We start from the raw sequence: 27,504 nt of genomic DNA, 5'->3' as shown, positions 1-27,504 counted from the left end.
TCCTGTAGTTAAAGTAATTGGTTTCTATTAGTTCATTGACCATATTTATGACAGCTGACTTAGCATCTTATTTTATTTGCTTTTATTCAATAGGCTTTTATTTATATGTGAGTCTAGACTTTGCTTTAAGGAATAATTAATTAGCATATTAAAACTTTTTTTACATTTGTTCAGAGAGAGTACGTGAGACTGTTGGGCAATCTGTACATGTACATACACCTGCCACAGTATGTATGTGGTCAGAGGACAACTTACAGGACTCAGTTCTCTCCCCTGTATGGGTTCCATACAGGCTTGGCAGCAAGCTCTTTACCTGCCAAGTCATCTGCCAGTCCTCATTAATTAACTTTCATTTTTCTTCAAGACACTAGCTCTGGCTGTCCTGGAAGTCACTTTGTAGATCAGGCTAGCCAGAGAGATATCTGTCTGCCTCTGCCTCCTGAGTGCTGGGTTTAAAGGCATGTACCACTATACCTGGCTTCCTAATTAACTTTAGTAATTTCAATGATCGAGTTTCCTTGAGGTCAATTCATATAAAATTCTTACTTTCCTGTAAATGAGCCATATTTTCCTGTTCCATGTGTAAGTTTTTGTTGAAAACTGGACATGGGTTGTTATGCTTTTTACTCTGCCAGGCTGTTTTGCTATGTGCATATTAATTGCATATGGCCGTTGATAGTTCTAGTCTATTACCTGTGTTCAGCCAGTGACCTAAATGTCTGGCTTCAAAAATTAAAGTTTTTAAAAACCTGTTAAGAAAAGTTATGTAAATATTCCAGTAGGTGGGTCTATCAGGTATTGCCTACAGGGCCAGTCAAGGAAAGCACCACCAGATCAATCAAAACACAACCCCACATTTTAATGACAGGGTCTCTGCTTGGCTGCCCTGGCACCAGCCTGCTGTTTTGGAAACTCAGCTGCTATCTCACATCTGCAGTGGGATGGAGGGAATGGGGAGAAGTATTGGTGTGCACATACTGCTTATTTGCAGAATATAATCAGCTTCTCCCTTCTCCAAACACTCTCCTGCCTGTGGAAATATCCAGTCAGTTTCCAGACTTCCAAAGAAATTTATTTCATTTTATCTTCTCAGCCTGGTGGCTGCTTCAGTAGAAAAAACTAGCTATTCTGCATGATGTCACTCCATGTTTTAAAAAGCAAATATTTATTAGTTTATGTGTATGTGTCTATACCTAATGTATGAATGTACACCACATGCAGAGGGCAGAAGAGGGCATCAGATCCCCTGGAACTGGAGTTATAGGTGGTTGTCTGCCACCATGTGCATGCTGGGACCTGAACCTGGGACCTCGGCAAGAGCACTAAGTGCTCTTAGTCATCAAGCTCTCCTCCAGCCCTGACTCCCACTAATTTTTAAAATATCGTGCATTTTCATTTAACTCTTTCATTTTAGTGGCCCTTGTAACTATTAAGCACATAGAAGAGAATGTTATAAACATATTAAAGGCTATAAACAAGGAATAGTGATGAGAAATGCCATTCGGAACAATATTAGCTAATATTTCTTTTTATCATTGGTTGCTAAGCATATAACACCAGATGTCTTATTACATGTTTTATGTACACATTCCCCAAAACAAGTCTGTAAAAAGTATTTTCTGTTATTACAATAGGTAAAGCTGAGCATAAGGAGACTAACCATTCCTCTCTTAGAATTGGACATCAAACCCAAGGTTGACCAGAACCCTCCCTGGGGGCTCTGTGCTGCCATTGTCTCTTAGCTGAGTTACAGTGGCTGATTTCAAGGTCTTGTTTTCTTTCTTCAGGAATCTCATGCACTTGGGAAAAAACCTGAGAATCCAGAAGACATGATTGAAGAAGGGGAGCTTATCCTATCTGTGAACATCTTGTACCCTGTTATATTTAACAAGGTCAGTAGTGAAACCTGGTTTTCATGGGCTAAGTAACTTTGAGTAGTAGGGGTAGAAACTAGGACCTCAAGCATATTAGGCAAGCACTTTATCTCAAGGACACCACCAGTCCCTAAAAGTAACCTTGAACTAAGTATTTCATTATTTGAGTCCTACCTCAGGTTTCAAAATAAATGTTAGCATATACAGTCTGACATCTTAATTTTAGGACTCACAGGATGTATTTGTGAGCTCTTTGTTTTAATTAGAAATGTTCCAACAAATTTCAAAACTTAAATTTACATCTTTTTTCTTTTTTTCTTTCTTTTCTTTTTTTTTTTTTTTGTTTTGGTTTTTCAAGACAGGGTTTCTCTGTGTAGTTTTTGGTGCCTGTCCTGGAGCTCACTCTATAGACCAGGCTGGCCTCAAACTCACAGAGATCCGCCTGGCTCTGCCTCCTGAGTGCTGGGATTAAAGGCGTGCGCCATCGCCGCCTGGCAATTTACATCTTTTAACCAATGATTACACTTATAACACTGAAATGTGTAGCTGATTTTGCAGTAGATGCAACTGAAAGTATGTATATACCTCCATAGTGATTCTAATTTGCTGATAGAGGAACAGAACGGACTTTGTTCAGAATCCTTGGGAAGTTCCTCACTGATGAAAATGCATAAAATGAACAAGTTAGGGATACCCAGTGTACTGTAGTTTCTTTTCTGCTGCTGTGAGAAGACACAACCACCAGTGCAGTTTACGGAAGGAAGGGCTTAGTTGGAGCTTAGGGTTCCAGGGTTAGAGTCTAAACGGTGAAGCAGAGGTAACAGGTAGCAGACATGGCCCCTGGAGCTGGAAGCTGAGAGAGCTCACATCTCAAACCACAGACGGAAGCAGAGAGAGCAGACTTACAATGGTGCAAATCTTTAAGCTTTCAAAACCCAGGCTCAGGGGCTAGAGTGAGGCTCAGCAGCTACCACTCTTGCAGAGGACCAGAGTTCTGTTCCCAGCACACACATCAGGTGGCTCACAACCACCTGTCACTCCAGTACTAAAGAACCCAACACTCTTTTAGCCTCCTCAGACAACTGCACTCTATGCACATACTCACACATGGAAACACAAGAATACACAGAATTAAAAGTAAAAATGAGCCGGGCAGTGGTGGCACACATCTTTAATCCCAGCACTCGGGAGGCAGAGGCAGGCAGATGGATCTTTGTGAGTTCGAGGCTAGCCTGGGCTACAGCGTGAGTTCCAGGAAAGGCACAAAGCTACACAGAGAAACCCTGTCTCGAAAAAACCAAAAAAAAAAAAAAAAAAAAAAAGTAAAAATGAATCTAAAAAATACATCCTCAGTGACACACTTCCTCCAACAAAGCCACACTTCCTAAGGCTCCCTTAACAGGACCAGCAACTGGGAGCACTCTTTCAAATGTCAGAGACTATGGGGGATATTTCTCATTCACACCGCCACACCCAGTAATTTCTTAGAAGTCTACTAAAAGAACTGTGTTCTAACGTGACATGGACATGTCCTGGCCCTCCCCTTCTTTTATAGTGTCAAGAACTAAAGGCCAGGTTTGCACATGTTAAGCAGGCAGCAGATTTTGTATCTATTTTTGCTTTTTTAGAGATAGGTCCTAAATTCTGTGGTTTGTGTATATTGCTATACATAATTTGCACTTAAGTAGGCTTTTATGAAGCAAATAGTTGTACTTACTAACTGCATTGCTTGAGATCTCAAATTGCTAGTTTATTTTTGGAGTTTTGTTTTTTCTGAGACAGTGTTTCTCTGTAGAACAGCTATGGCTATCCTGGAACTGAATTTGGAGACCAGGCTGGCTACTTGCCAGTTTTTAAAAATGAATTTTTTGGGTTTATAACTTGAGGGCAGGATATAGATTGCTAACTTCAGTGATGCAACTTCCAGGAAAATTCAAGACATTACTGCTAGATGAAGTTGTATTCTAAAGGCTCCTAGTCCTGATGTCAATTTAGTATCACCTTGATTATAAACTTTAAAGGAAAAAATTCTGTTATCAGGTGTCTCTGTTGTACCCAGTGGGTTTTGAATTTGGGGAGGTGATTGGGTGATGATGGGAGAGGTTAGTTCCATCAGAATAAATTCATACCACCTAAGAAGAACGAGCACCCCACAGAAGGCTGGAATAAGGAATGCATATGCAACTGTCTATGGAGGTATAACCAGTTTAGGGTTGGTTGGCATCAGCTCTCGGACTCCTACCCCTCGGCTGAATTATACCCAGCACCTTGTGCATGGTAGACATGCACTCTACCACCAAGCTAACTTTTCTAGATTGGTCTTCTGATTATGGATATGAGATCGAAAAATACAGCAACTAAGAAAATACAGAATGCCAACTTCTGGGATTTATTTGTTTTCAGTACTATAGATCAAACTCAGAACCTTGTGCATACAGACAAGTGCTGTACTACCGAACCCTGATTCCAGCCCAAGGGGATAGGTTAAATAAAGAAAATTATGACTGGCATGGTAGCACATACCTTTAATCCAGCACTCGGGAGTCAGAGGCAGGTTGGTCTTGGTTTGAGGACATCCAGGGCTATGCAGAGAAACCCTGTCTCAAGGGGAAAAAAAGTAGGAACTTCATTTAGATCAGGTCTTGGTGGGATTTGTGGTTAACTGGTCTTTAAAATGGACACTTACTTACTGTTTGACTTCAGCACAGAGAACACAAACCGTACCAGACAATGTTGGTATTGGGCAGTCAGAAGCTCACCGAACTGAGGGATTCAATTCGCTGTGTCAGTGACCTCCAGATTGGTGGAGAATTCAGTAGTACTCCAGACCAGGCCCCTGAGCACATCAGCAAAGTAAGGTGACCTTTCCCTTCCCCTTAAAAGATGAGGAAAACAGTAAGCGAAGGAAAGAGTGATTGCTGCAGCAGGGTCCTGAGTGTGGCTTGAGTGTTCTCATGGTTCATGGGACTGACTGGGAGCTGTCGTCTCTCCTGCCGTCCCTGGAGTCTTTCAGAGGCAGTAGTCGTTGTCCACTGTCTCGGCTCACATTTACAGCTGTCTGACGCCCCTTCCTGAGCTTTCCTGCCTGTCCAGCTGGCCGGCCAGTTCTCTTTCCTTTCCCTTACAGTCGGACTTGACCGAGCTTCCTTGTTCATTTGTCTTCAGTTCTAGGCCTGAGCTAAGTCAGCACTCTCCACTGAGCGACAGCCCCAGCCGCACTGTGGCTTCCATTTTAGTCTCCATCCTCTGTTTAAAGTGCTGTGAGATTTCAGTCCACCTTAACTACCTCGAGGCAAAGTTCGGAATTCCCACGAGCCACCGTCATCTGACCCCTTCTTCACTGCTGTAGGATCAAGGAGTCCATGGACCAGTATCAGACGGGAGATGGTGGACAGTTGATCTTCACTGTGGTTTTCTCTTCGTGAGACAGAAAGGCCCCAGTACCTCTTGGAGAGAGCCATGTATCGGTGGACTGCCAAAACATTTTCAGAAGGGAGGGAGGGCTTACCTAAGCAAACAGAATGACCCAATCTTGCTGAATCTCAAGACAGAAAGACTGCTCTGGTTCTGTTACATGGTACGACCTTGGCAGAGGACCCTGGATTTACTTGCCCACTAAGGAGAGGGCATCTCTCTGCAGGCACATAAAATGAAATCTGAAATAAGTAGGATGAAGTTAGAACTTGGAGAAGAATCAAAAGGCAATCTCCTTTTTTCCACTAGCCATGTACATTTTTATTTCTTTGAGTTTTGAGTCCCATGTTAACATCCCATGGGGCTTCACACAGTGAATTTGTGTATCTGTCTTCTCCATGTGTTCCATGTTCCTGTTTTGAATATTATGGTGTGGCAAAAGGCATCTTACCATGCATCTAGGGGGGTTTCATAGTCACATTTCCAAACTGGGTTCCAGGCTTTCCATGACCATTACAGTGCATATCATACCCTGGTGCTGTGTCCACTTGCCCTATAAACCCACTATGTTCTGTGATATATATGAGCGTCATATGATGACGTCATAGCTCAGGCAGGGGTTGCACCAAATGGTTGTGATTATGTTGAAAATGGTTTTAAGAAACTTAAACTCTTCCAAATTGCCATATCAGTGCTTGGGAGATAACTGCAGTGATAAGGAGAAACAAATAGAATCTTAAGGAAATAGGTTTATCTTGTTTTTCAAGAAGAAAGCACTGGTCTTTTGCAAGCTTCTTAAACCTACCAGAAAAAGAAGGTATAGCTATAAATAAATTACTTTAACATGGGCTGGGCATGGTGGTACACTCAGGAGGCAAAGGCAGGCAGATCTCTGTGAGTTCAAGGACAGCCTAGTCTACATAGCAAATTCCAGGACAGCTGGGGCTACATAGATTTTTTTCTTTAAAAACCAAAAGGAGGGGTTGGAGAGATGGCTCAGTGGTTAAGAACACCGGCTGTTCTTCCAGACGACCTGGGTTCAATTCCCAACGCCCACATGGTAGCTCACAACTGTAACTCCAGTTCTAGGGGATCTGACATCCTCAAACAGACGTACATGCAGGCAAAATACCAATGCACATAAAATAAAAATAAACTATTTTTTAAAAAAGGATTAATTTAATGTGAAATATCTGACACTTCCCCCTCTGTAGCAACCTGTCCGCATTAGCAAAGAGCAGTTTGAGTCAGATGTGCCGGCATTCCTAGACAACGGGACTGGTCAGTTTAGAGAATTTGTACTTTGTGCTAACCCCTTCAGTTTTCTAAGCCGGGACTACATAGTTTACTGTCCTATTTACATTTTTTAAAATGTATTTGTATGTGTACCACATGTCTGCAGTGCCTGAGGAAGCCAGAAGAGGGCATTGGGATCCTGGAACTGGAGTTACAGATGCCTGTGTGCTTCCATGTGGGTTGTGAGCTGCCATGTGGGTGCTGGGGATGAAACCCAGGTTCTGAGGAACAGCAGCAAGTGCTCATAACCACTAAGCCATCTCTCTAGCTCCCTGTTGTCTTACTGAATGATATTTACAGATATGCTGCTACATTCTTTCTGCTTTGTCTACTAAATAATAGCCTGATCATTGAGCACACACCATGTGCCGAGTATATGTTGGCCTTGGAAAGAACTGTCACCTTTTCACAAGAAAAAGAGCAGTCATGAGTTCACCACGCAGTGGGAGAGGCTGGAGTCAGGTCCATGTTTCCCCTTCACAGCCCTGGTGCTGGCAGGGTGCTGGTTGTGGATGACTTTATCTCGTGAGCAGGCGCTGAAAAACAGTGATTACACTTCACCCACAGGCTTCTGCACAGGGCTTTGTGGGGCGTCTATCTGTTCAGAAATCTGCTTTGTTTCTCCTTCAGCGATGTTTGAGAAATTATATTTACGAAGTTTAAAAGCATTTAGAAGGGCAGATACCTATACATGAGGTATTGACTGAACCTAACATCTTGTTGTTGTTGTTGTTCCTGGTTTTTTATTTTGTTTTGTTCTTTGACACAGCATCTCTCTACATAGCCCTGGCTGTCCAGGAACTCATTATGTAGACCAGACTGGCCTTGAATTCACAAAGATCCACCTGCCTCTGCGTCCCAAGTGCTGGGATTAAAGGCATATGCTACATGGCCGGGCTTGAACCTAACAACTTAGAGCCTTAAAAAGACTGTTATATTGACATTTGTATTTTACAGTGTTTTTTTTTCTTCATTTGTTTCTGTTGAAAAAGTTTCAAAACATAAAATCAATATAGAGAATGATATAATGAACCTCATGTGTTCATTATTATGTTCAGTAGCTTTTAGCTTTTTCCCAAAATTATTTTTTGTTAATACCATTGTACACCAAAGAACAGTGAAAATAAGTCCTTGAGTTGATGGTTTTGTTGTTTCCCTGGCATGTGTCCCATTGACAGTTGTGAACGGGTTTTACAGGGGGCTGCAGCTTTTACAGTGAGCTGGACTGTTAGTCATTGCCAATGTGCCAGAACTTGGGAAACTCCAGCGTATTTAAGTCCCTATAGCTTTAAAGTAAAAAAGGATTTGCTAATGTTTGAGGGGACGGTTATTGTTTTTAGAATAGAACTGTATTTTTTTTAAAAAGCACGTAAACAGTGCTAGTATTTTCTGATCAAGTATCAAATACATTGTCTAGTATCCTGACTGGCGTGGAACTTGTGAATCTTCTGCCTCAATTTCACAAGTACTGGGATTGCATGTGGGCACTATTAAACTTGCCCATATGCTACCTGTTTGTACAGCGAGGAGAGGTTATTAACAGGTAATATTTGGTAGGAACCATTTTTGTTCTTTTAGAGCTTTCTTTGCTAATAAGCAATAATGTGAGGAGGCACTAAGTTGCTCAAGTTACTTTTGATGGAGTTTTATAGAAGTGTTATATGATGAACAAAATTGTATATATACCAAACTGTTTCCAAAATAAGGCAATAGTTATTCTTTTAGGACATTTATTTACTTGTTTGAAGACAGGGTCTCACTGTGTAACCTAGGCGCTCCCCCCCCCCCCCCCCCCCCCCCCCCCCCCCGTGTGTGTGTGTGTGTGTGTGTGTGTGTGTACACGTTTGCGCTCACAAGTAAGCAAGGTTTTATTGAGTGACAGCTTATGACAGCAGAGAGGGGCCCCAAACATGAGTTGCTGGGTATTCTTGTGATTTTTATGGTGTATAAATTTTAAATACTTGAATTGTTACAAATGGGCTTTCATTAAATACCATGTGTTTTCTTGTAGGACCTATACAAATCAGCTTTTTTTTATTTTGAAGGAACCTTTTACAATGACAAAAGATACCCAGAATGCAGAGACTTAAGCAGGTACTAGTCCCAAAAAATCTTCCCAAAGTCTTGTGTTTTTTCCTGTTGGTTTTTGTTTTTTTGAGAAGGGCCTTACTATATAGCCCTGGATGGTCTGGACCTTAGTGATTCTCCTGCCTCTGCCCCCCTCCCAAGTGCTGAAATTAAAAACATGTACCACCACACCTAACTATACAAATGTTTGTTTCTAGTTGTTTATTTTTCCAAGACAGGTTTCTGTATGTAATCCTGGCTGTCCTGGAACTTGCTCTGTAGACAGGCTAGCCCCATACTCACAGAGATCCACCTGCCTCTGCCTCTTGTGTGCTGTGATTAAAGGAATGCACCACCATGCCCAGTTTATTTCTAGCTCTTAAATTAGTGACAGATACACAAATCTTACTACTGTATTTTTAAGGATTTCTCTCTGCCCCCCAAGGAATTTATAAAATTTGTATTGAATGGCACGTACCTCTAAAGGTACTTGGTTATTAATCTCAGGTGATAATGTTAATCTTTCATTACTTTTATCTTGTTTTAAGGGCTTATTTTTAATTGTGTGTATAAGGGGGGAAGGAACGCTATGTATTTGTGAGTGCAGGTATGGCAGAGCCAGAAAAGGAATGTGGATCCTTGGAGGTAGAGAGTATCTCAGGGTCTGTGGAAGAGCAGCACACTCTTACCCACTAGCCATTTTTCTTCCCTCTTTTTTCTGCATGTCTCATATAAATTATTTGCCCTGTGTGGGGAAGTAGGTGGACACATGTGTATGATGTTGCTCAGGTAGAAGTATATGGAATTTCATTTCTAATAGCATTTTATTAACACATTTCATTATCGGTGGCCACAGCCTCCGATGTACTGGTTATAGCCATTTTTCATCCTTTTTTTTAATGTAGTTTTCAACACTTGTTCTCAGTTCTTAATAATAAAAATAACTGAGTGTCCCAAAGAGCTGTAGCTTCTGTGGGTCATAGCTATAAGTACTTAATCAGAATTTTTTTTTCTGGTTTTTCAAGACAGGCCTTCTCTGTGTAGCACTGGTTGTCCTAAGTTCCACCTGCCTCTGCCGCTGCCTCCCGAGTGCTAGGATTAAATTCGTGGACAACTGCCACCACCACCTAGCACCTTAATTAGAATGTGAAACGAAGAAATACTACCATTCTCTAACCAGGCTACAGTCCACAACCCCGGAGAAGCTAGGTAACGAGGGGGAAGGGGAATCAGGAGGTAAGGGAAGGTACCAAGAGAACATGAGGGAATGCCATGGTCAGGTGGGAGGAGGGACAGAGAGGAAGAGCAATGAAAGAGATATCTTGACAGAGGGAGCCATTGTGGGTTTAGGGAGAAACCTGGTGCTAGGGAAATTGCCAGGAACCCACAAGGATGACCCCAGCTAAGACTCTAAGCAATAGTGGAGAGGGTGCCTGAACTGGCCTTCCCCTGTAATCAGATCAGTGACCCTAATTGTCATCATAGAACCTCCATCCAGTAACTCATGGAAGCAGATGCAGAGATCCACAGCTAAGCATTGGGTGGAGCTCCCAGAGTCCAGTCCAAGAGAGGGAGGAGGGATTATGTGAGCAGAGGGGTCAAGATCTTGATGGGGAAACCCACAGAGACAGCTGACCTGAGCTAGTGGGAGCTCAGTACCCGCATGGGACTGAGTTAGACCCTCTGAATGTGGGTGACAGCTGTGTGGCTTGGGCAGTTTGTGGGGCCCCTGGCAGTGGGACCAGGATTTATCTCTATTGTATGAACTGGCTTTTTAGAGCCCATTCCCTATGGAGGGATGCCTTGCTCAGCCTGGATACATATCAACTTGATATGTGAGACTTTGTTGACTCCCCATGGGAGGCCTTACCCTCTCTGAGGAGTGGGTGGGTGGGGGGTGAGTGGGAGGAGGGGAGGGAGTGGGAACTGTTGTTGGTATGTAAAATGGAAAAAAAAAATTTTAAAAAAGAGAAAAATACTAACATTCTAATCTTAGTACATGCTAATTTTTTGTAAAGAAAAAAAGAAACCTGTTGCCAAAAGTAAACTGAGAACAAAATGCAGCATTATTATACATTTTTTGTTTGTGCTAAAGTGGTACATATCATACAGCCTCCAAAAAAACTGGTCCTTCCTGGGATGACAAGGGCAGAGGTGAGTCTCCTTACTTCAAGGCCATCCTGGTCTACACAGTGGAGTTCTAGGATAGCCAGTGCTATACAGTGAGAAAGACCCTGTCTCAAAATATATAAAACTCTAAGAATAAAAGAGAGCTGTTACTCAGACAGATGAAGAGTTCAGTGTCTGATCCCCCAGGACACCCACAAACCCCCTTTAACATTTTTACTCTGTGGGAGCTTAGATGTATGTGTTTATGCAATGGCACACATGTGAGCAGAGAAAAACTGGTTGGTAGGAGTTAAGTCTTCTTCCAGTGTGGATCCTGGGCATTGAACCCAGGGTCATCAGGTTTGGTGATCAATGCTGTTACCTAACTCGTCCAAATTCACTGTTCCTAACCCAAGAATTTATTAACCATCATGATCTTCCCTCCGAGATGGCAACCATCTGTTTAATTAGGAGGCCAGATTATGTGAAATATTGTAGATATAAAACTTTTCTTTACTGTTCAAGTTTCAATAATAATGTTTTATCCTTACCTTTCCCCAAAACAGAACTATTATAGAGTGGTCAGAGTCCCATGATCGAGGATATGGAAAATTTCAGACTGCTAAAATGGAAGATTTCACATTTAATGACTTGAATATTAAACTTGGCTTTCCTTACTTATACTGTCACCAGGGAGATTGTGAACATGTTGTTGTTATTACAGACATAAGGTATGTAGCATCACTCAGAGAATATTTTATCTTAAGAACGTTATTAATTGGGGGGAGGAGAGGACACATTCTACAGCAGGAGTGTGGAAGTCAGGGGACAACTTGCAGGAGTCCCTCCTTCCACCACGTGGGTCCTGGGGATTGAACTGAAGTCATCAAGCAACATTCACCCACTGAGATAGCTCTGTCTCTTTAACAGTACAAAATTATAAGTAATTTAAAAAGAAATTCAGAGAATTAAAGAGTTGTTGCTATGGCTTGGCTTCGGAGCAGCAACATTACTTTCCATATACTTGGAAGTGGACACACTCTGTATTGTTACTATTTTTTTCTTTAATCTAAACTAGACTATTGCAGGCCTACTGTCCCAGCACTTGGGAGGCAGAGGCAGGTAGATTTCTGTGAGTTCCAGGTCAGCCAGACCTCCTTAATAAGAGACTCTGTCTATAAATCAAAACAAGTATCTCAGTTTAATTGAAATCATAGTAATTCTATAGTGAGAAGTTGAGTAACTAAATTCCAAACAGTTTAGAATTGAGGGGTTGAGGAACTGGCTTAGTGGGTAAGAGTGCCTGCTGAGCAAGTACGAGGACTCCAGTTCCAATCGCAAGAGGACATGAAAAGCCAGGAATGGCCTGTACACCTGTAACTAGTGCTGTGGAGGGAGAGCCAAGAGGAGGGTCCTGGGCCTCCTGACTGCCAGCCTAGCTCTAGATCTAGTGAGAGACCCTGTCTCAAGGCAGTAAGGCAGAGTGGTAGTGCAGGATACCCCATGTCCCCTTCAGGGACCTCCATGCACACAAGTACCATGTACACCTACCTCAGACCCACAAAAGACAGAAAGCAGTTCCCTGAGGAAGAAGAATGTAAGGGTAAGATCTCATAACTTTATATTTACATGACCTTTAAAATGATATACAGTATCTATTTCTCTTTGCTAACCTTTAAGAAATTAAAAATCTGGTGTTAATTATTTGCATATATACACACACACATTTTGTTTTGAGACAGATTTTGTTTCACATAGCCCAGGTGGGCCTCAGACTTACTGTGTAGCTAAGCTTTAAAATCTTGGCCCTTGTGATTGAAAGGTTTGCTCAGTAGTTAAGAGCACAGGCTACTCTTCCAGCAGACCTGGGTTTGATTGCCAACACTCACATGATGGCTCACAACCACCTATAACTCCAAGTCAAGACTCCAACATCATTTTCTAGCTTCTGTGGCACAAGGCAGGCATGTGGTGCACAGACATACATCAGGCAAAACACTCATACATAGTTAAAAACAAAAGACCCGGTCTTCCTGTCTCTTCCTTCCAAGTGCTGACATTAGAAGTTTATGCCACCACATCTAGTGTGTAAATTTTAGAACTTTCAAATCTTTAGGATTTAAATTGTTCCATGGGAGTTTATGATTTCTCCAAACCATGCAACTGGTTAGTGGTACTTAATAGTTCTGACATTTAACATTAGAATCTAATTCATGTCATTTGGGTATCCAAATCTTGGTTTTTAATAATGAGAAAGTCATGCAGTAAGAGCCAGTTAATCTAAGTAAGGTATCACTGGACAGTCTTACTTATACTGTATTCCACAGATAACAGTGCTCTGTTGAGCAGAGCAAGGAGTCCAATGGAATATATTTTTAAAAAATACTACATACAGTAACTCTTAGACCATCACTGCATGTTAGCATCATAAAGGCAATTGAGAAATTAAGTCCTTGCTCAATCTGAAAAGCTCTTTGGGGAAAGTGTTCAGTTGCAGGTGACTGCTTTATTTAATAAGCTAGGCAAGAACTCTAGCACTAAGTGACATCCCCAGTATGGGGTTAGGTATTTTGTGAAGTGTAACCTGCTTAAACCAAGTACATGAAATCAGTTTACTGGAGAGATGGCTCAGGGGTTAAGAGCACTGGCTGTTTTCCAGAGGACATGTGTTCAATTCCCAGCACCCACATGGCAGCTCACAACTGTAACTCTAGTTCCAGGGGATCTGACTCCCTCCCACCAGTGCACTATTTAAATTTAAGTAAGTTAACACTCTTCTGTGAACAAAAAATGGAAGAAGGTCAAACCACGTTCCTAATGTTGGGGAACAGGTATAGTGTTTGCATTTTAATATCTTCGTCTGTTTTCCTCATGAAGGCTTGTGCATCATGATGACTGCCTGGATAGAACACTTTATCCCCTTCTTACCAAGAAACACTGGCTATGGACCAGAAAATGTTTTGTCTGCAAGATGTATACAGCCAGGTGAGTGACCGCTTTCTTTCCTTTAAAAAGTACTGTTTTTCACTTTTGGTATTTGGGATATCTGCTTTCAGTTTTGAGTTTCAGAGTTTTATCTACTAGAGTGTTCCAGTGTTAGTGTAGTTTGGTTAAAATTAGCATTTTGTTTTGTACAAAGGATCGAACCCAGAACCTGCTGCTATTAATCAGCATGTATATATCACTAGGCTATAACCCCATAACATTTTAAAACAAGGAAATGTATACATGAAGTTCAGAACAAACTTCAAGGTTATGAGGAGCCCTATGCTTTCTCTGTTTCCTGGCTGTCAATTACGTTTCATCTCAGTTTTTCATGAAGCCAAAATAAGGTTTTATGTTTTTGATCAATCACTGTGACACAGACCTATAATTACTCAGGAGGCTGAGGTAGGAAGATTGTGAGTTGAATGTTGGCCGGGGCAGGAGTGTAGCACAACGTGAAGGACTCTTTATTCAATCCTGAGTGCTGTCAGCATGTTTACACTGTGGGGATTATCTTCTGGTTTTGTTTCAAAGAGAAGAATCTCACATACACAGCCTGAGCTGACTGTCCTCAAATGAACTGTATCAATGGACTTGACCCTGAATTTCTGATATTCTGCCTTAGTCTCTTGAGTGCTGGGATTAAATGTATAAACCACTGTCCCCAGCTATGAGATGACTCTTACTATTTGTTAGAGCCCAAAAGTTTGGAAACTACTCAGGGAAATGATGGAACATTTAGTATCTTGTTTGCTTTGGGTTCCCTATCACAGTATTTTCTAAAGGACCATTAGGAAAATAGAAATCAGTCACCAAAATGAAAATCAAGAAATTGGTTCAAATTTTCCAGAACATTCAGAAAAAAAATGAGACTAAAATGATAAACTAGAGGAACTTAAAAGCAGAAATTTCCTGTGACCAGTGACATGGCATCAGTCTCAGGTGAACACTGTCACTTGTATTCCCTGTGTGTAGAGCAAACTCTGTAATGTTTTTATCTTCCAATCTAGATTCAAATGCTTGCATTCCAAAACTAACCAGCATTTGTTAAAATAAAAATGATAACAGCCCCTGTGCAGGGATGATATGCAAATTGAAGTGTTTCTTTTTTTTTTTTTTTTTTTTTGATGGCACAGTAAGCTAACCTGTCATCTCCAGTCATTTGTAGAGTAACTAGAAGAGCTTGGACATGGTCAGCACATAGAGAATTATCATACTCTATTCTCTTTAGATATGTGTAAGTTTGCTTGTTTTAAAATAAGTATCTGGTATGTGAACACATGCCTATAATCCCAGCATTCTGGAAGCTAAGGCAAGGGGATCATGATTTTAAACCTGGATCACCTAACTAAATTAAGGAAGTCTTTGGGGGTCATAGACCCTATTAGAAAACAAGTGAGTTACTTAAAAGACAGGTGTTCTCTTATTGTGTGCTGCTTTCTGATAGATTGTAACAGTTCTGCAGCATTTCCTGTTTGATGTGCCTAGTGTCTGTTGTGGCATTGGTGAGAGTGTTCTTTATGTACTGTTAGAGCAGTGGTTTGCAACCTTCCTAGTGATGCAGTCCTTTAATACAGTTTCTCATGTGTGGTGACTCCAACCATAAAATTATTTTTGTTGCTACTTCATTAACTGTAATTTTGCTGTTATGAATCATAATGTAAATATCTGATATGCAACCTCTGTGAAAGTCATTCAACAACCCTTCCCCCAAGGAATCATGACCCCACAGGTTGAGAACTGCTGTTACAGGCCATAACTCATACAGTGTTGAAGCATATTAAAAAAAAAAATCGCTGTGAGATTGAGGCCAGCCTGGTCTCCAAAGCGAGTTCCAGGAAAGGTGCAAAGCTTCACAGAGAAACCCTGCCTCAAAAAAAACCATTTAAAGAAAACAAACAAACAAACCCAGCTGTAATACAACATACATGTTTTTTTCCACCTACAGATGGGTGACGAACAGTGACACCTTTGCACCGGAGGATCCATGTTTCTTTTGTGATGTTTGCTTCAGGATGCTCCACTATGATTCCGAAGGCAACAAACTAGGGGAATTCCTTGCTTATCCTTATGTCGACCCAGGAACCTTTAATTAGTACCACCAAACAACGTTTTTCCCCCACTAAAGTTTACTTATTACAGTGTTTTGTGTTGTGGCTTTTAATTAAATTGTTTATGTTACTGAGATGTAGAAATACTTTTGTATTCTGAATATATAAACTTTGTTGGAAACAAAACTTCTGATTCTTTTCTCCGAGTCCTATGCATTCTGTACCCAAATGGGTTTTGCTAATGATAGAATGCAGTTAACAATACATCAAGTCTAGTAGTCTTTTTAAAGAACTCTGTGAAGGATGTGAGAGCTACACCTCCTACTATGAAGTGTCCAAGGTAAAGACCCTTCAAATATCTGTAGTAAGGAGAAATTAAAAGCAAATTATTTGACCAACAGAATATTAGGAGTAGTTACAATTTAATTTTGGGCTCCTGTGATAATTTTAAGGCAGATGCTATAAAAAGATTTTAAGTTACACTCATAGTATTATTTAAAGTGTAGCCCATTTCTTGAAATCACAAATGGGTTGAGTTTAAAATGTCATTTAAAGTTATGGCTAAAGAAAACAATAGCAATTTTACATTACCGTGGCTCATTTAATCTTCATAGTACTTTTGAGCATGTGAAAATCAGTAAGAAGAAAGAAAATCGTTTCAGTTCAGTGCTTCCATTCTTCTGTCCCCTTGCTGTAACAATCATAGTTACATTTCTAATTCAGAGCTATAGAAAAACAAAAACTGCTAAACAGATTTTATCAAAATATTTTGTGGAAACTTTTAGGGTAGAAAATGAACATTTATAATAATAATATAAAATAGGCTTTTAACCATTACTTTCTCTGTCCTAGGTTTAATTTAAATTCAGCTGAGTCTTCTCTAGATGGCTGCTAAGAACAGATAATTACCTTATAAATAAACCAATGAAGCCTACACATCTGTTTAAGATTGTGAAGTTTAAAAGAAGGTGAAGCATGTATCGTGGACTTAAATGTCACAAATCCAATTATGGCGACTAACATGGAGATGACAAGTGCCTGCATGTGGTATGTCTAGAAGTATTCTTGTTTAGCCAACACAGGGTACCATTTACTCACCAGGGCTAACTTACTATGTGCCTAAGTTTCTTACTTTCCTGTATTGAATGGTGTTAACATTAAGTACACTAAGAATTCTTCTGCAGAATCATACATTCATAATGAATGAAAGATTTACTCAATATCTTGATATACCAGGAAGTTAGTTATCTCTAATACATGTGTAATGCCAATTACCCCATTTTAATAGACAAAGATGACATAAGAGATAAACATTACTGTATGGAATCCTTATTGTTTATTAAGAATGCTATTCTTCCTTTTTTACCAAAAGTTCACACCTTCCATTTCTTTGATGGTGGAAATGAGGAAAGACTAACCAGGTTACTGCAGTTATCAACTATATAGGTATCCCAACTAGTTCACATAAAAAGAATTTGAACTTTATATTAACAAGTATTAAGCCCCTGACTTCAGACAGTTTTTGTTATGCCAATATCAATCTCTTAAATACAACATAACAAATTTCACGTGTCACTCTAAGGACAGAGGTAAATATGAATGGCACAACCTTATCAGTGAACGTCCCTATGAATATACCTGTACAAGATCACTGTATAGAAAATGGCTGTTTCCTCAAGCATCTTGCTTATGCTTCACAATTCTTTTAAAGATAACGATACCTTGTAATTTTACAGCATGGGCAGTCATGCCTAGTATTTATTGGCGAATTACACAATGCAAATTTAAGGATATTTTGCTATTTGCGGTAGATAGTCCATTCTCTGACCAATGGATTAAAGTTTGTTAACTGAAGCCTTTGCTCTGCATACAGGAGTAGATGGCAGACTCCATCTTCACCTGGCATTTTTAATCAGGTAAGTGGATATGAATAGCAAAATTTTTAGTGTACCACATCACCATCTTAGTAAAAATCTATCATGCTATGGAATTCCTAGTTAGAATAGCAAATGTGGTCTAATGAGCTCTGGTCAAATTGTTTATAGATACAGACTTGCAATCAGAATCTCATTAAGGTGGAATATCTGAAATTGATCCAAGCAGCTGAGAAAACTAACATTCAAAATAGGTATCTATGCATGCATGTTACACATACACACTGTACACAGCAGAGGTGGCTATCACATTGAATAGATCTCTCACTTCAGCTGTAGTTTTGTTTACAGAGTTTTGACAGTGATAGCTTGCTTGCGAATTACCTACGACAGACAATTCCAAGATTAAAAGAAGGCAGCTGTGCTTCAAAAGAACATACGTGGTCAAAGCCAGACAGCCTACCCAAGAAGGGACCTAAACTGACAGTGCTGCTAACATTCTGAGGTGGAATATTCTAGAGCTGCTTCAGGAAGCTAACACCTGTGCTTAGGGAAGAAAGAAGTCAATACAAGGCAAGTGACAGTGCTTTCCTGAGCTTACTACTGCATAGATCCTGAGCCCCTAACAGGATCTCGGTGACGGCTAAGGAGGACACTACTTTCTTAGCAGGAAATCGACAATTCTTTCAGTAACTCTTCTCAATTAGCAGTAATAATTTACTAATAGAGTTTGGTAGAAAACAACTTTAATTAAAACAAGTTTACACATTTGACACTTATGGCTTAACTAGAATAATTTTTGTCCAAGTTAAAAACATACTAAGGACAAAACAGAAGACTGGTGTATATATAATGTACAGCATTGCCCACAACAGTAGAGAGCAAAAGTCCAATTATTGAATAATTCAAAATCCTTTACATAAGTGAAAATAATTATCTGGGAAGTCAAGATCATATATAATCACACCACACACAAACATTGGTCATAAGTCACTTTCCCATTAAATTTCAAAGCATAGTGATGAACCTTTCTTCCTACTGGAAGCCAATAACTGACATGATTACTCAGAATACCTTTGAAATGTTATTCCGTAATTTAACAGGCTCTGATAGTCTACATTTATGTGTATGGACTATCTAGTTACTACCTTGGAGCAACTGATGTTTCTACCTTTTATTTTTCTAATCCTGTGATGTCTGATACAGAAACTAAATACAAGTCTCATTCTAATATGGCCCTGTTTTCAATGAAGTTAGTTTCCTTATTTATTTATATTTAACGCTTATAAGCATAATGGATTGATTACAATTTTAAAAAAAACCTATGTAGATAGATAGACCTTAATGCATGTGACCTTCTTAATGAGTGTAAGATTAAAAACAATTTTATGTTTTTGTGATTAGTAGCTATAAAGGATTATAGATGAACTTCCTATATATATATATATATACTCAGTCTGTTCTCTTTAGTACTGACTCCACTGAATTCCCAGCCCTAAAACTAAATGACTTGCCAAAGTTTAGAAATTTGTACCTTCTAAAACAATCAGTTGGACATCTAGTTGTCATACAGACTATACATTATTAGAAAGAGGCAAGCTAATGCAGCACAGTAGATTGAGGTTAAAGTTAACTTCTGATAAAAAGGAGTGAGTGCTTAGAAGTCACATTCATTTTATCAACCATAAAAATGCTCCACTTCTAAAAAACCCACAAACAGTGAAAAGACAGTCTGGTAAATCCAAGATTTGTAAAAACTATGCACAAAACCCACGGTACTTGGGAGAGGAGGAACGATTTACACAAGAGCAGTTTTAAAATGTAACTGGCCTACTACCAATTACACATGGACACACACAGACTCTAACTGAAATACACTAGTCATGTCTATAAAGCGGGTGAACCTTTCTAAGTAGGTTTCCCTCACATTTGAACTGGATGATGGAGCTGTTAATACTGCACACGGAAAATGAGCAATAAGTTTTACTTTTACACAAACATAAAGGGATTTTCTTCCCCCAAACTACTTAAACATCAAAACCTATGCTTATAAAAATTTAACCCTTTCAGCAGCCTAAGGATTTCAAATGAAGCCACTCACAACAGACTTCACATCATCTTTACACCCCACGTCCGCCAACCTAGTTATCAAGTGGTGACTCCTTCAGAGATACTTCGGCCTCTCTCTCTTCTCCGGGGGACCTAAAACAAAGGGAGAAACGAAAGCTGTCACAAGACTTGAGGGTTTTCTTTTGAATAAAAAGGGCTTTAAATCCTATTTAAGAAAAAAAAAAAGTCCTATTTAAAAAAAAAATGAAATCACAAAACACTTGTGACATGTATGTTGTTAAAGTAATACATAGATCTGGGGAGATAACCCAAGGAGGCATCTAACTTTAAACAGAATTTGTATCTGTGATGACAACATAAAATAAGAACTAGACAAATAATGTAGTATAAAATAGTGATACTTGCAATTTAATATTCTAACAATTTAAGAAAGTGCGAAGAAATTTCAAAGAAAACTAGTTTTCTTTCAGAGTTCCTACTGAGATCCATTTTCCTGAGTAAATATAGGGGTAATAATTATACAATCTGTAATCCCAAACAGACTACGGCTGGAGAACTGCTACAAATTCAAGGCTGACCTGGGCAATGTAGGGAAACCTTGTCTCTATAAACCATTTTAGGGTGTTGGGGATGAGACAGGGCCTCACTATGTAACCTCTTTTCTGGTGCCAGGGTTCATTGAACTCAGCCTTAGCTAAGAGCACTACTACTAAACAGCTCCAGCTCTTCCTACTGTCTTTTATTTCCTTAAATAAATGGGAGTGTTCTTTCTGCATGTTCCCCTGCACACATCAGAAGTGGGTATCAGATCTCATAGATGGTTGTGAGCCACCATGTGGATGCTGGGAACTGAATTCAGGACCCGTGGAAGAGCAGCCAGTGCACTGAGCCACCTTTCCAGTCCCTCCTGCCTTTTTTATTCATGACTTTTAAAAAAAGAAAATTAATGAGGCAGACTTCTCTGTGGGTTCAAGACTAGCCTAGTTTACATAGCAAATTCCATGACAGACAGGGACACAAAGTACAGAGTGAGATCTTGTCGGAAAGGGAGTATTAAACAAAAATATCTATTACTGGGCATAGAGCTCAGGGATCCAGTGTTTCCCTAGCATAGTTAAGTCTTAGGAAAAAGTCTGGGGCAGTATTATTGTGCTAAGATCATGAGTTTAAAAAAAAAAAAAAAAAAAAGCCAGGCGTGGTGGTAAATAACTACAATCTCAGCACTCGGGAGGCAGAGGCAGGTGGATCTCTCTGAGTTTGAGGCCAGCCTGGTCTACAAAGCGAGTTCCAGGAAAGCCAAGTCTATACAGAGAGAAACCCTGTCTTGAACCCCACCCCCACCCCCAAAAAAGAGCCAGGTGGTGGTTGCATACACCTTTAATCCCAGCACTTGGGAGACAGGCATCTGAGTTTGAGGCCAGCATGATCTACAGACCAAGTTCTAGGACAGCCAGAGCAACACAGAGAAACCCTGTAGAGGGGTGGGGGCAGAGAGGGGATGGATTTTTTTTGAGCCAAGTACAATGGTACACCTCTGTAGTCCCAACAACTGGGAAAGCCGAGGCAGGAGGCTCTCTAGAGCTCAGGAGTTTGAAGCCAGACTGAGCAAAAAACCATGACCCTTCAAAATTGTCCTATTATTTTTGTATGAGTGTTCTTCCTGAACCTGCTTCTGTGTGCCATGTGAAGGTCTGGTGCCTAAAAGCCAGAAATGGGTAATGGGTCCTCTGGAACTGGAGGTAGGACAGTTGTGAGCTGCTCTATGGGTGCTGGGGATCAAACCAAGTCCACTAAAGGAGTGCTCTTAACATCTGAGCCATTTCTCCAGCCCCTCATTACTTGTCTTACTGCCCTTACTTTTTCTTACTGCTGGCCTCATGACTGTCTTTGCTGTCTTCGTTACTGTCACCATTGTGTTGTGGATGACTACTGTCTTGAGTGTCAGATCCTCCATTTAAGGTCTTTGAACCTGGAATACAAAAACTGTTAGCACATACAAAATAATACACTAAATTATCTTCAATATTCAAGGTCAAAGCATGGCCCTTATGTTCCTAGCACGTCAGCCTTTTGATGAATTTTAGGATTAGGTTTGAAGTCATTTCAAAAGAAGAGGAATGAAAAATGTAATGTTAACTTGTGTCATTCAAAGGCTAGAGTAGCTAAGACACAACAGGAACCGAGTTTTGTTTTCTAAGTGAATAGAGGACTTGAATTACTAATCTCATTATATTACATTTAGGAAAACTGAGTGGTAGAACTTACTAGTCACTAGCATGTAGCTTTTTTGGGGGTGGGGGAGAGAATTATATTTTGTATTAATAGTATTTTAGAGCATAAAGTGCTCAAAATATCCAATTGACATGACTGGGCATTTTCCTGTAAAATTTACTAATAAATTTCTAAGGGAATCTAATAAGTAAAAGAGTTATTTTTGTTTTGTTTTGTTTTGTCTTGAAAGACTGGTCTTTACCACAAGCAATGGCAGTTATGGTGTTATGGAATTGGAGGCCTCTATTCTAAGACTCCTCAGTAGGTAAATTCTAAACTACAATGGAATTGTAGTTCTGGACTATAATTATGTCTGGAATTTGTTTTTAAATACATCTGGGTTGGCAAAAGGCTATTATGAGACCACAACATGCATATATTTAGCACTCCTTTATCCAACATATTTGGACCCAGCAGTGTTATATCTTGACTATAATACTCAATTTCATGTGCATCTTAAACACAATACCTGAAGACAGTTTTATACATAGGTACATCACAAAACAAAGGTGTGTCAGCTATCCACTTGGATTATCTGATCAACTGTCATCACTCTTATTCCTTACTCCATTTAGATGCTACTGATAATTGACTGTTTTCTTATAATACAGTAGAATACAGCTTATATCCACACATAACCACTCAACAGTTAAAAAAGTTATATAATGTTACTTTAACACAGTGCACAACAATCTCAAGGTAACTAAGCAACACTGAAAATCTGTAGGTTATGATGAGAAAAAAATAAGCAGCATCTTTGCCTCCAACCTCAAAGCAGCAACTCTGGTTGTATACCCTGTGTACATTGTAATTTTGGCAAAAAGAAAAAAAAGGGTGGAGGGTTGGTTCTCTAGAAGACATTCTGATGGACACCTTTTAAAAACTTTCCCTAAAACTTAACTGTCATTAACAATGTCTTGCTGCTCTACTCCTTCAAAACACCCAACGTAACATTCTTACCAGGTTGTGTACAAATACTGTGTTAATGTCATTTCCACTGTTATTAATAATCACCTTGACTAAGAAACATGTCAGCTGTTCCAGAGCCAGTGACTATACAATGCAACCTCATTACTGATAAAGGTTTCAGTGTCCACTTTTGCTAACATACTTAACAAAGCCTTTACAGCAGCAGTTAGTCCTGGCAAACACTGAAAAGCGGAAACCCAGCTAAAAGTTACAAGCACATACCGGTTTGTTCTTTTTCTAGCTTTTTGTTTGGCCCTTTCTTTCCTTGGTCTTTGGTTTTATTTGCTTCCTCATGCTGTCTTTGTTCAGCAAGAGATTTGTTCAGCACTTGGGTGATGACCGAATCCCCTTCACCAACCAAAAACATATTCTTAAACTTGTTATATAACATTGTGGACTTTTCCATGATAACTTGACTAACTTTGAACCGCCGTATCTGAGAAAACAATAGTCAGAATTAGTTTTTGTAAATGATTTACTTACACTTTCTTTCAAGAACTGAGAAAAGATGTTAGATTTACGGGTCTTGAAGGCACTTACTTTCTTCAGGGTTGTGATCATCTCTGTGTGTTTCTGAGCTTGTTGCATTGTTACCTGAAGTGAAGCAAGTTCATCCAGTGCCTCAATGCATCTGTTCACATCCTTCATGACAAAACAGCAATTTCATAACTGTTAATTACCAAAACAGCTAAATAATCTACTTTTGAAGATTTTTTTAAAGCTCTTAAGGTAGTAGGTACAAAATGGCCAGGTATTGTTCCTTTTATTTTAAACTTACACACTAGTCATGTGAGAAAATAAATAAAGCTATTAAAGCAGTGCATTTTAAATGAGGTTGAACACTTACTAGATTATCAATTTTGAGTGAATTTTTAATTTCAGCATGTATCCTTTGAAGTCGAGAATCCATTGATGTTTCTATAAATTGAAATATGTGAAAAACAGTAAATAGTTTTCCCCCACACCGTATCTCTGTACAGTCTAACAAATAAATGGTGGTTATGAAGTAATCTTTAAGAAGCCCATATAGATGAATAGTATAAAAAGTTACTTACTAAATTTAATATATGGTCTGGAGAAGAAACACGCAGCATAAAAGCACAAAATTACTACCATGCTGCATTTGTTTCCAAACTCCTCTGTCTTGGATGATGAATTCCTATCCTATATGTCAGGTCTTAACTCCTGTTTTACCTTATCCATTAACTGCAAGGTAGTTATCAAAATGGGCAAACCTCCAGTGCTTATCAAGATTGCAAAACTGACACCAAATAAACATTAAAATATAAAGACATTAGCAAGGTCACTTTTAATTGCTTAAAATGCAATTTAAGATAGGATTCATCAGACTTGAAAAGTTATGTTTGTAGGATGTAAGAACATGAGATGGAATTCAAAAAAATATTTTAATCTATGTACTTTGGTTTTTTAAGCCAGGGTCTCACTTTGTACCCCTGGTTACCCTGGAACTTGTGGTTCTCCTGGCTCTGCCTCCTTAAATGCTTGGATTACAGGCATGTGCCATCACACCCAGCTTCCATAGACTGTCTGTGTCATTTGTATGTCTTAGAAAGTAAAGTAACTAACCTCGCTTCTTCTCCACTTTCTTAACTTCTGGCTTCTTTCCTTCATCTTTATTCTGCCTATCAAATGTTAACACAAATATTTCAAAAACACTGGAACTTTGTGACTAAGGTTAGCAGATGCCCATATTCCCCTATGGTTTAAAATATGTTCCTTAAAAATAATAAATCAGCCTACAACACAGGACACTGACTAATTTCTAGAACTATGCAGCTCTACACCATTTGCATAAGTACAGGCAAAACTCCAACATGCAAAGTTAGCCTTAGCATGTTAGCATAACTTTGAAGCAGTCACAGTGAAATGTGACGCTAAAAATCCAATTTCAAGATCACTGGACAAACAAGCCACAATGGGAAGAGAACACCTATAAATGCTAAATGAATTTTTATCAAATTCTTTTCTTATAATTATTTTTGAGAGCTATTAAAGTAGACCAATTAAATTGTTCCCCACATCTCCAACAGGCAGGTAACTGGAGAGACTTTGAAATTAGCTTCAGTAATGATTAGACCTGCTTTAAGCTGATACTATGTATTTTATTTTAAAATTAGAGAGGATGCCATTATCAAACTAAATGACATCCACTAATATTTACATACCATTTCATAAATGAAAAAGAACCATATTACTAAGATTAATAAAAATAACCTTTCAAATTAGAAATTTTAATTTCTAGTACCTTGGCTTGGCATTCAGGCCTTATTATGAACCAATTAAAATAGACAAGAACAAAAAATACCTAAAAATCAGGTTTTTTTTTAAAAAAACTTTATTTTAAAATTTTGGTTACAGTTCATTTTTTTTTTTACTTAACAAGTCTAATGTTTAATCTCTCAGGATTAAAAAGAAAAAAAACAAGACTAAAGAATTTAACAACAAAAGAATGTCAAGGGAAGGGGCACAACTGCCCCATTTTTCAAGAACGTAATAGCTATTCCAGTTTAACACCTAGCTTCAAAACAAAATGAGTTTTCATATTTTCTATAGAAGAAATAATGTACAACCACCATCTTCATCTATGTTTGTTATAACTTTCAAACACAAAGCTTCATTTTAAGCTTGGTTTAAAAAAAAAAAAGGCAGGAATGATGGCCACCTTAATATGTAGTGTGTACCTTACAGGATATTTTGTTAACAATCATAACACAGTTAATAATGCCATTAGTAATGAAGTCCTCAATTTAGAATCTGGAACATTTCTTCCGTCAAGGGGGGGAAGGGGAAATTCAGTCCAATGAGTCTGTCTCAAGATCTTCATCGCTTGTATGCTCCACTTGTATTCTCTTTTCAGTTACTGGATTAATGCTTTGAGCCCAAAATGAGATATATTTTTTATTACTGTAGATTACATGTTGTTTGGCTGGGAATACAATACAATAAACTTTATTTTGCATAATGCATTTCACACAAGTTGCATCTGAAATGCTTTACAGAGCAAAACTGTCCAAGTACAAAGTTTTGTAATAACAGGAGAAGGAAAGAAAACACAAATATTAGAATTTGAGAAAGTTACATTGGAGGACATTCAAAAGAAACTGATATACAAAAAGATTATCTTGAGATTCTGAAGAAGGATTGGGCTAGATTTACTAAGCAACAACTAGTTTATGCCTTAAGTCAGGGAGCACAGTTTCAAGCAAAAACAGTCACAGTTATGCAGTGGAGAGAAAGGACAGGAGTAACGGCATTTACAGATGTGCCCAGGGTCTGGCATTTTAATCACTTTTAAACTCCCTCAAGCAGCTAAACTGCTATGTATCCTACAAACCACTACAGAAGCAGAGACAATGTATCTATAAAGTTGTTCAGCTTGCAGATGCATCATAAAAGCAAAAGAAAACTGTTTTTACTATTTGCCACACTGTCTTATTGACCTACAACATGTTTTCAAAATCATCTCACTCACTAGCAATAAAAAGCCCAGTATTCTGATACTTTATAAACCAGGGAAAGTGACAGTCTAAAAGAGTCTAATGATAAACTAGGAAAGAACTGTATAATAAAGACATGAAGCCTAATTATCATAGCAATGACTACTCACTCCTTGTATCGATAAAATGATTGTATACAATAAAGGAGGAAGAAATCCCTCATGGTAAATATATATTGTTTCCAAGTGTCAAAATGTAATTCAAACTTAATTCATAATGTACACATCAAATGTAAGCCCTGCCAGCCTTTGGGTTTCTTTCTATTAGCTTCCTGGTTTCCAACTGTGCCTTTGTTATTTTTACTGATTTCTACACAGGCCTGCTGGTGGAATGCATTCTTTCTCCACCAATATTTTCATCCTTCTATGTTTAACATGTTATACAGATAAATAGAAGTACTCTGTAAAGCACTAACAAAACCTAACTGTACTTTCACTTTAAATTACAAAACAGTTCACCGGAGGACTACCTCAGTGAATTTCATCCTCTAAGAAAATACTAGAGCCTGAAATAGCACATTTGGAAGGTTTTTTCTAATATGGGAAGTTGCTTCAAAAGGCTTCATGAAGTCCAGAAAATGAGAGTCTACTTAAAAACTTTCAAACTAGTCTTAAAAAAAAAAAACCAACCTAAGATTTATAGAACTGAAAAGAACACTTACTGCTCAGTTTCCATTTGTTCCTCTTGCTTGCGTTTCCGTTCTGCAGCTTCTTTCTCATGTTGGCCTTTCAGCATGTTCCTCCTGTGAGCACTCTGGAAGTTTCTTCCACCCTTCCTCTTCTGTGGATTTGAGAATCAGGATGGATTTAGTTCACCCTCAAGTCAGTGATTCCTGACTAATTAATCGTGGTAAGAAAAAAAAAACTACCCTTGAGAACATGAACACAGCTCGACTCTTCTCTGACTATGGATATGAGTCTACTACCCTCCTGTACCACAGTTATTTTAACTTGAACACTGCGAAGCTATTGAATAAAAATTTTAGCTTTGAGCATGGTAATGGTAG

At 39.0% G+C, this 27,504-nt stretch overlaps 2 protein-coding genes across 5 annotated transcripts in view; one reads left to right on the top strand and one right to left on the bottom strand.

Moving 5' to 3' along the window:
- The window catches only part of Snapc3 (small nuclear RNA activating complex polypeptide 3), a 32,842-nt gene extending 16,112 nt beyond the window's left edge, over positions 1–16,730 (top strand). Inside the window, exons 4-9 of one of the 2 annotated variants that reach the window (XM_052717787.1) lie at positions 1,788–1,892; positions 4,578–4,727; positions 8,596–8,678; positions 11,327–11,491; positions 13,638–13,745; positions 15,694–16,730. In XM_052717787.1, the coding sequence (XP_052573747.1) occupies positions 1,788–1,892; positions 4,578–4,727; positions 8,596–8,678; positions 11,327–11,491; positions 13,638–13,745; positions 15,694–15,841 (759 nt within the window). In that variant the 3' untranslated portion in view covers positions 15,842–16,730. The remainder of the gene's footprint in view (positions 1–1,787; positions 1,893–4,577; positions 4,728–8,595; positions 8,679–11,326; positions 11,492–13,637; positions 13,746–15,693) is intronic. The other variant, XM_052717788.1, reaches the window with a different exon arrangement.
- A 379-nt stretch (positions 16,731–17,109) lies between these two features.
- The window catches only part of Psip1 (PC4 and SRSF1 interacting protein 1), a 44,115-nt gene continuing 33,720 nt past the window's right edge, over positions 17,110–27,504 (bottom strand). The window contains exons 10-16 of one of the 3 annotated variants that reach the window (XM_052717784.1): positions 27,160–27,278; positions 24,568–24,623; positions 23,828–23,898; positions 23,521–23,622; positions 23,203–23,416; positions 21,598–21,709; positions 17,110–19,872 (exon numbers count right to left, since the gene is read on the bottom strand). In XM_052717784.1, the coding sequence (XP_052573744.1) occupies positions 19,812–19,872; positions 21,598–21,709; positions 23,203–23,416; positions 23,521–23,622; positions 23,828–23,898; positions 24,568–24,623; positions 27,160–27,278 (735 nt within the window). In that variant the 3' untranslated portion in view covers positions 17,110–19,811. Of the gene's footprint in view, positions 19,873–21,597; positions 21,710–23,202; positions 23,417–23,520; positions 23,623–23,827; positions 23,899–24,567; positions 24,624–25,886; positions 26,008–27,159; positions 27,279–27,504 lie in introns of those variants that run through there. The other 2 variants (XM_052717785.1, XM_052717786.1) reach the window with 2 other exon arrangements.

This window comes from Peromyscus californicus, unplaced genomic scaffold (assembly GCF_007827085.1).
Source record: "Peromyscus californicus insignis strain IS unplaced genomic scaffold, ASM782708v3 Scaffold_5__1_contigs__length_169319896, whole genome shotgun sequence".
Taxonomy (NCBI): Eukaryota; Metazoa; Chordata; class Mammalia; order Rodentia; family Cricetidae; genus Peromyscus; species Peromyscus californicus.
This window is presented reverse-complemented; position numbering and strand designations above follow the sequence as displayed.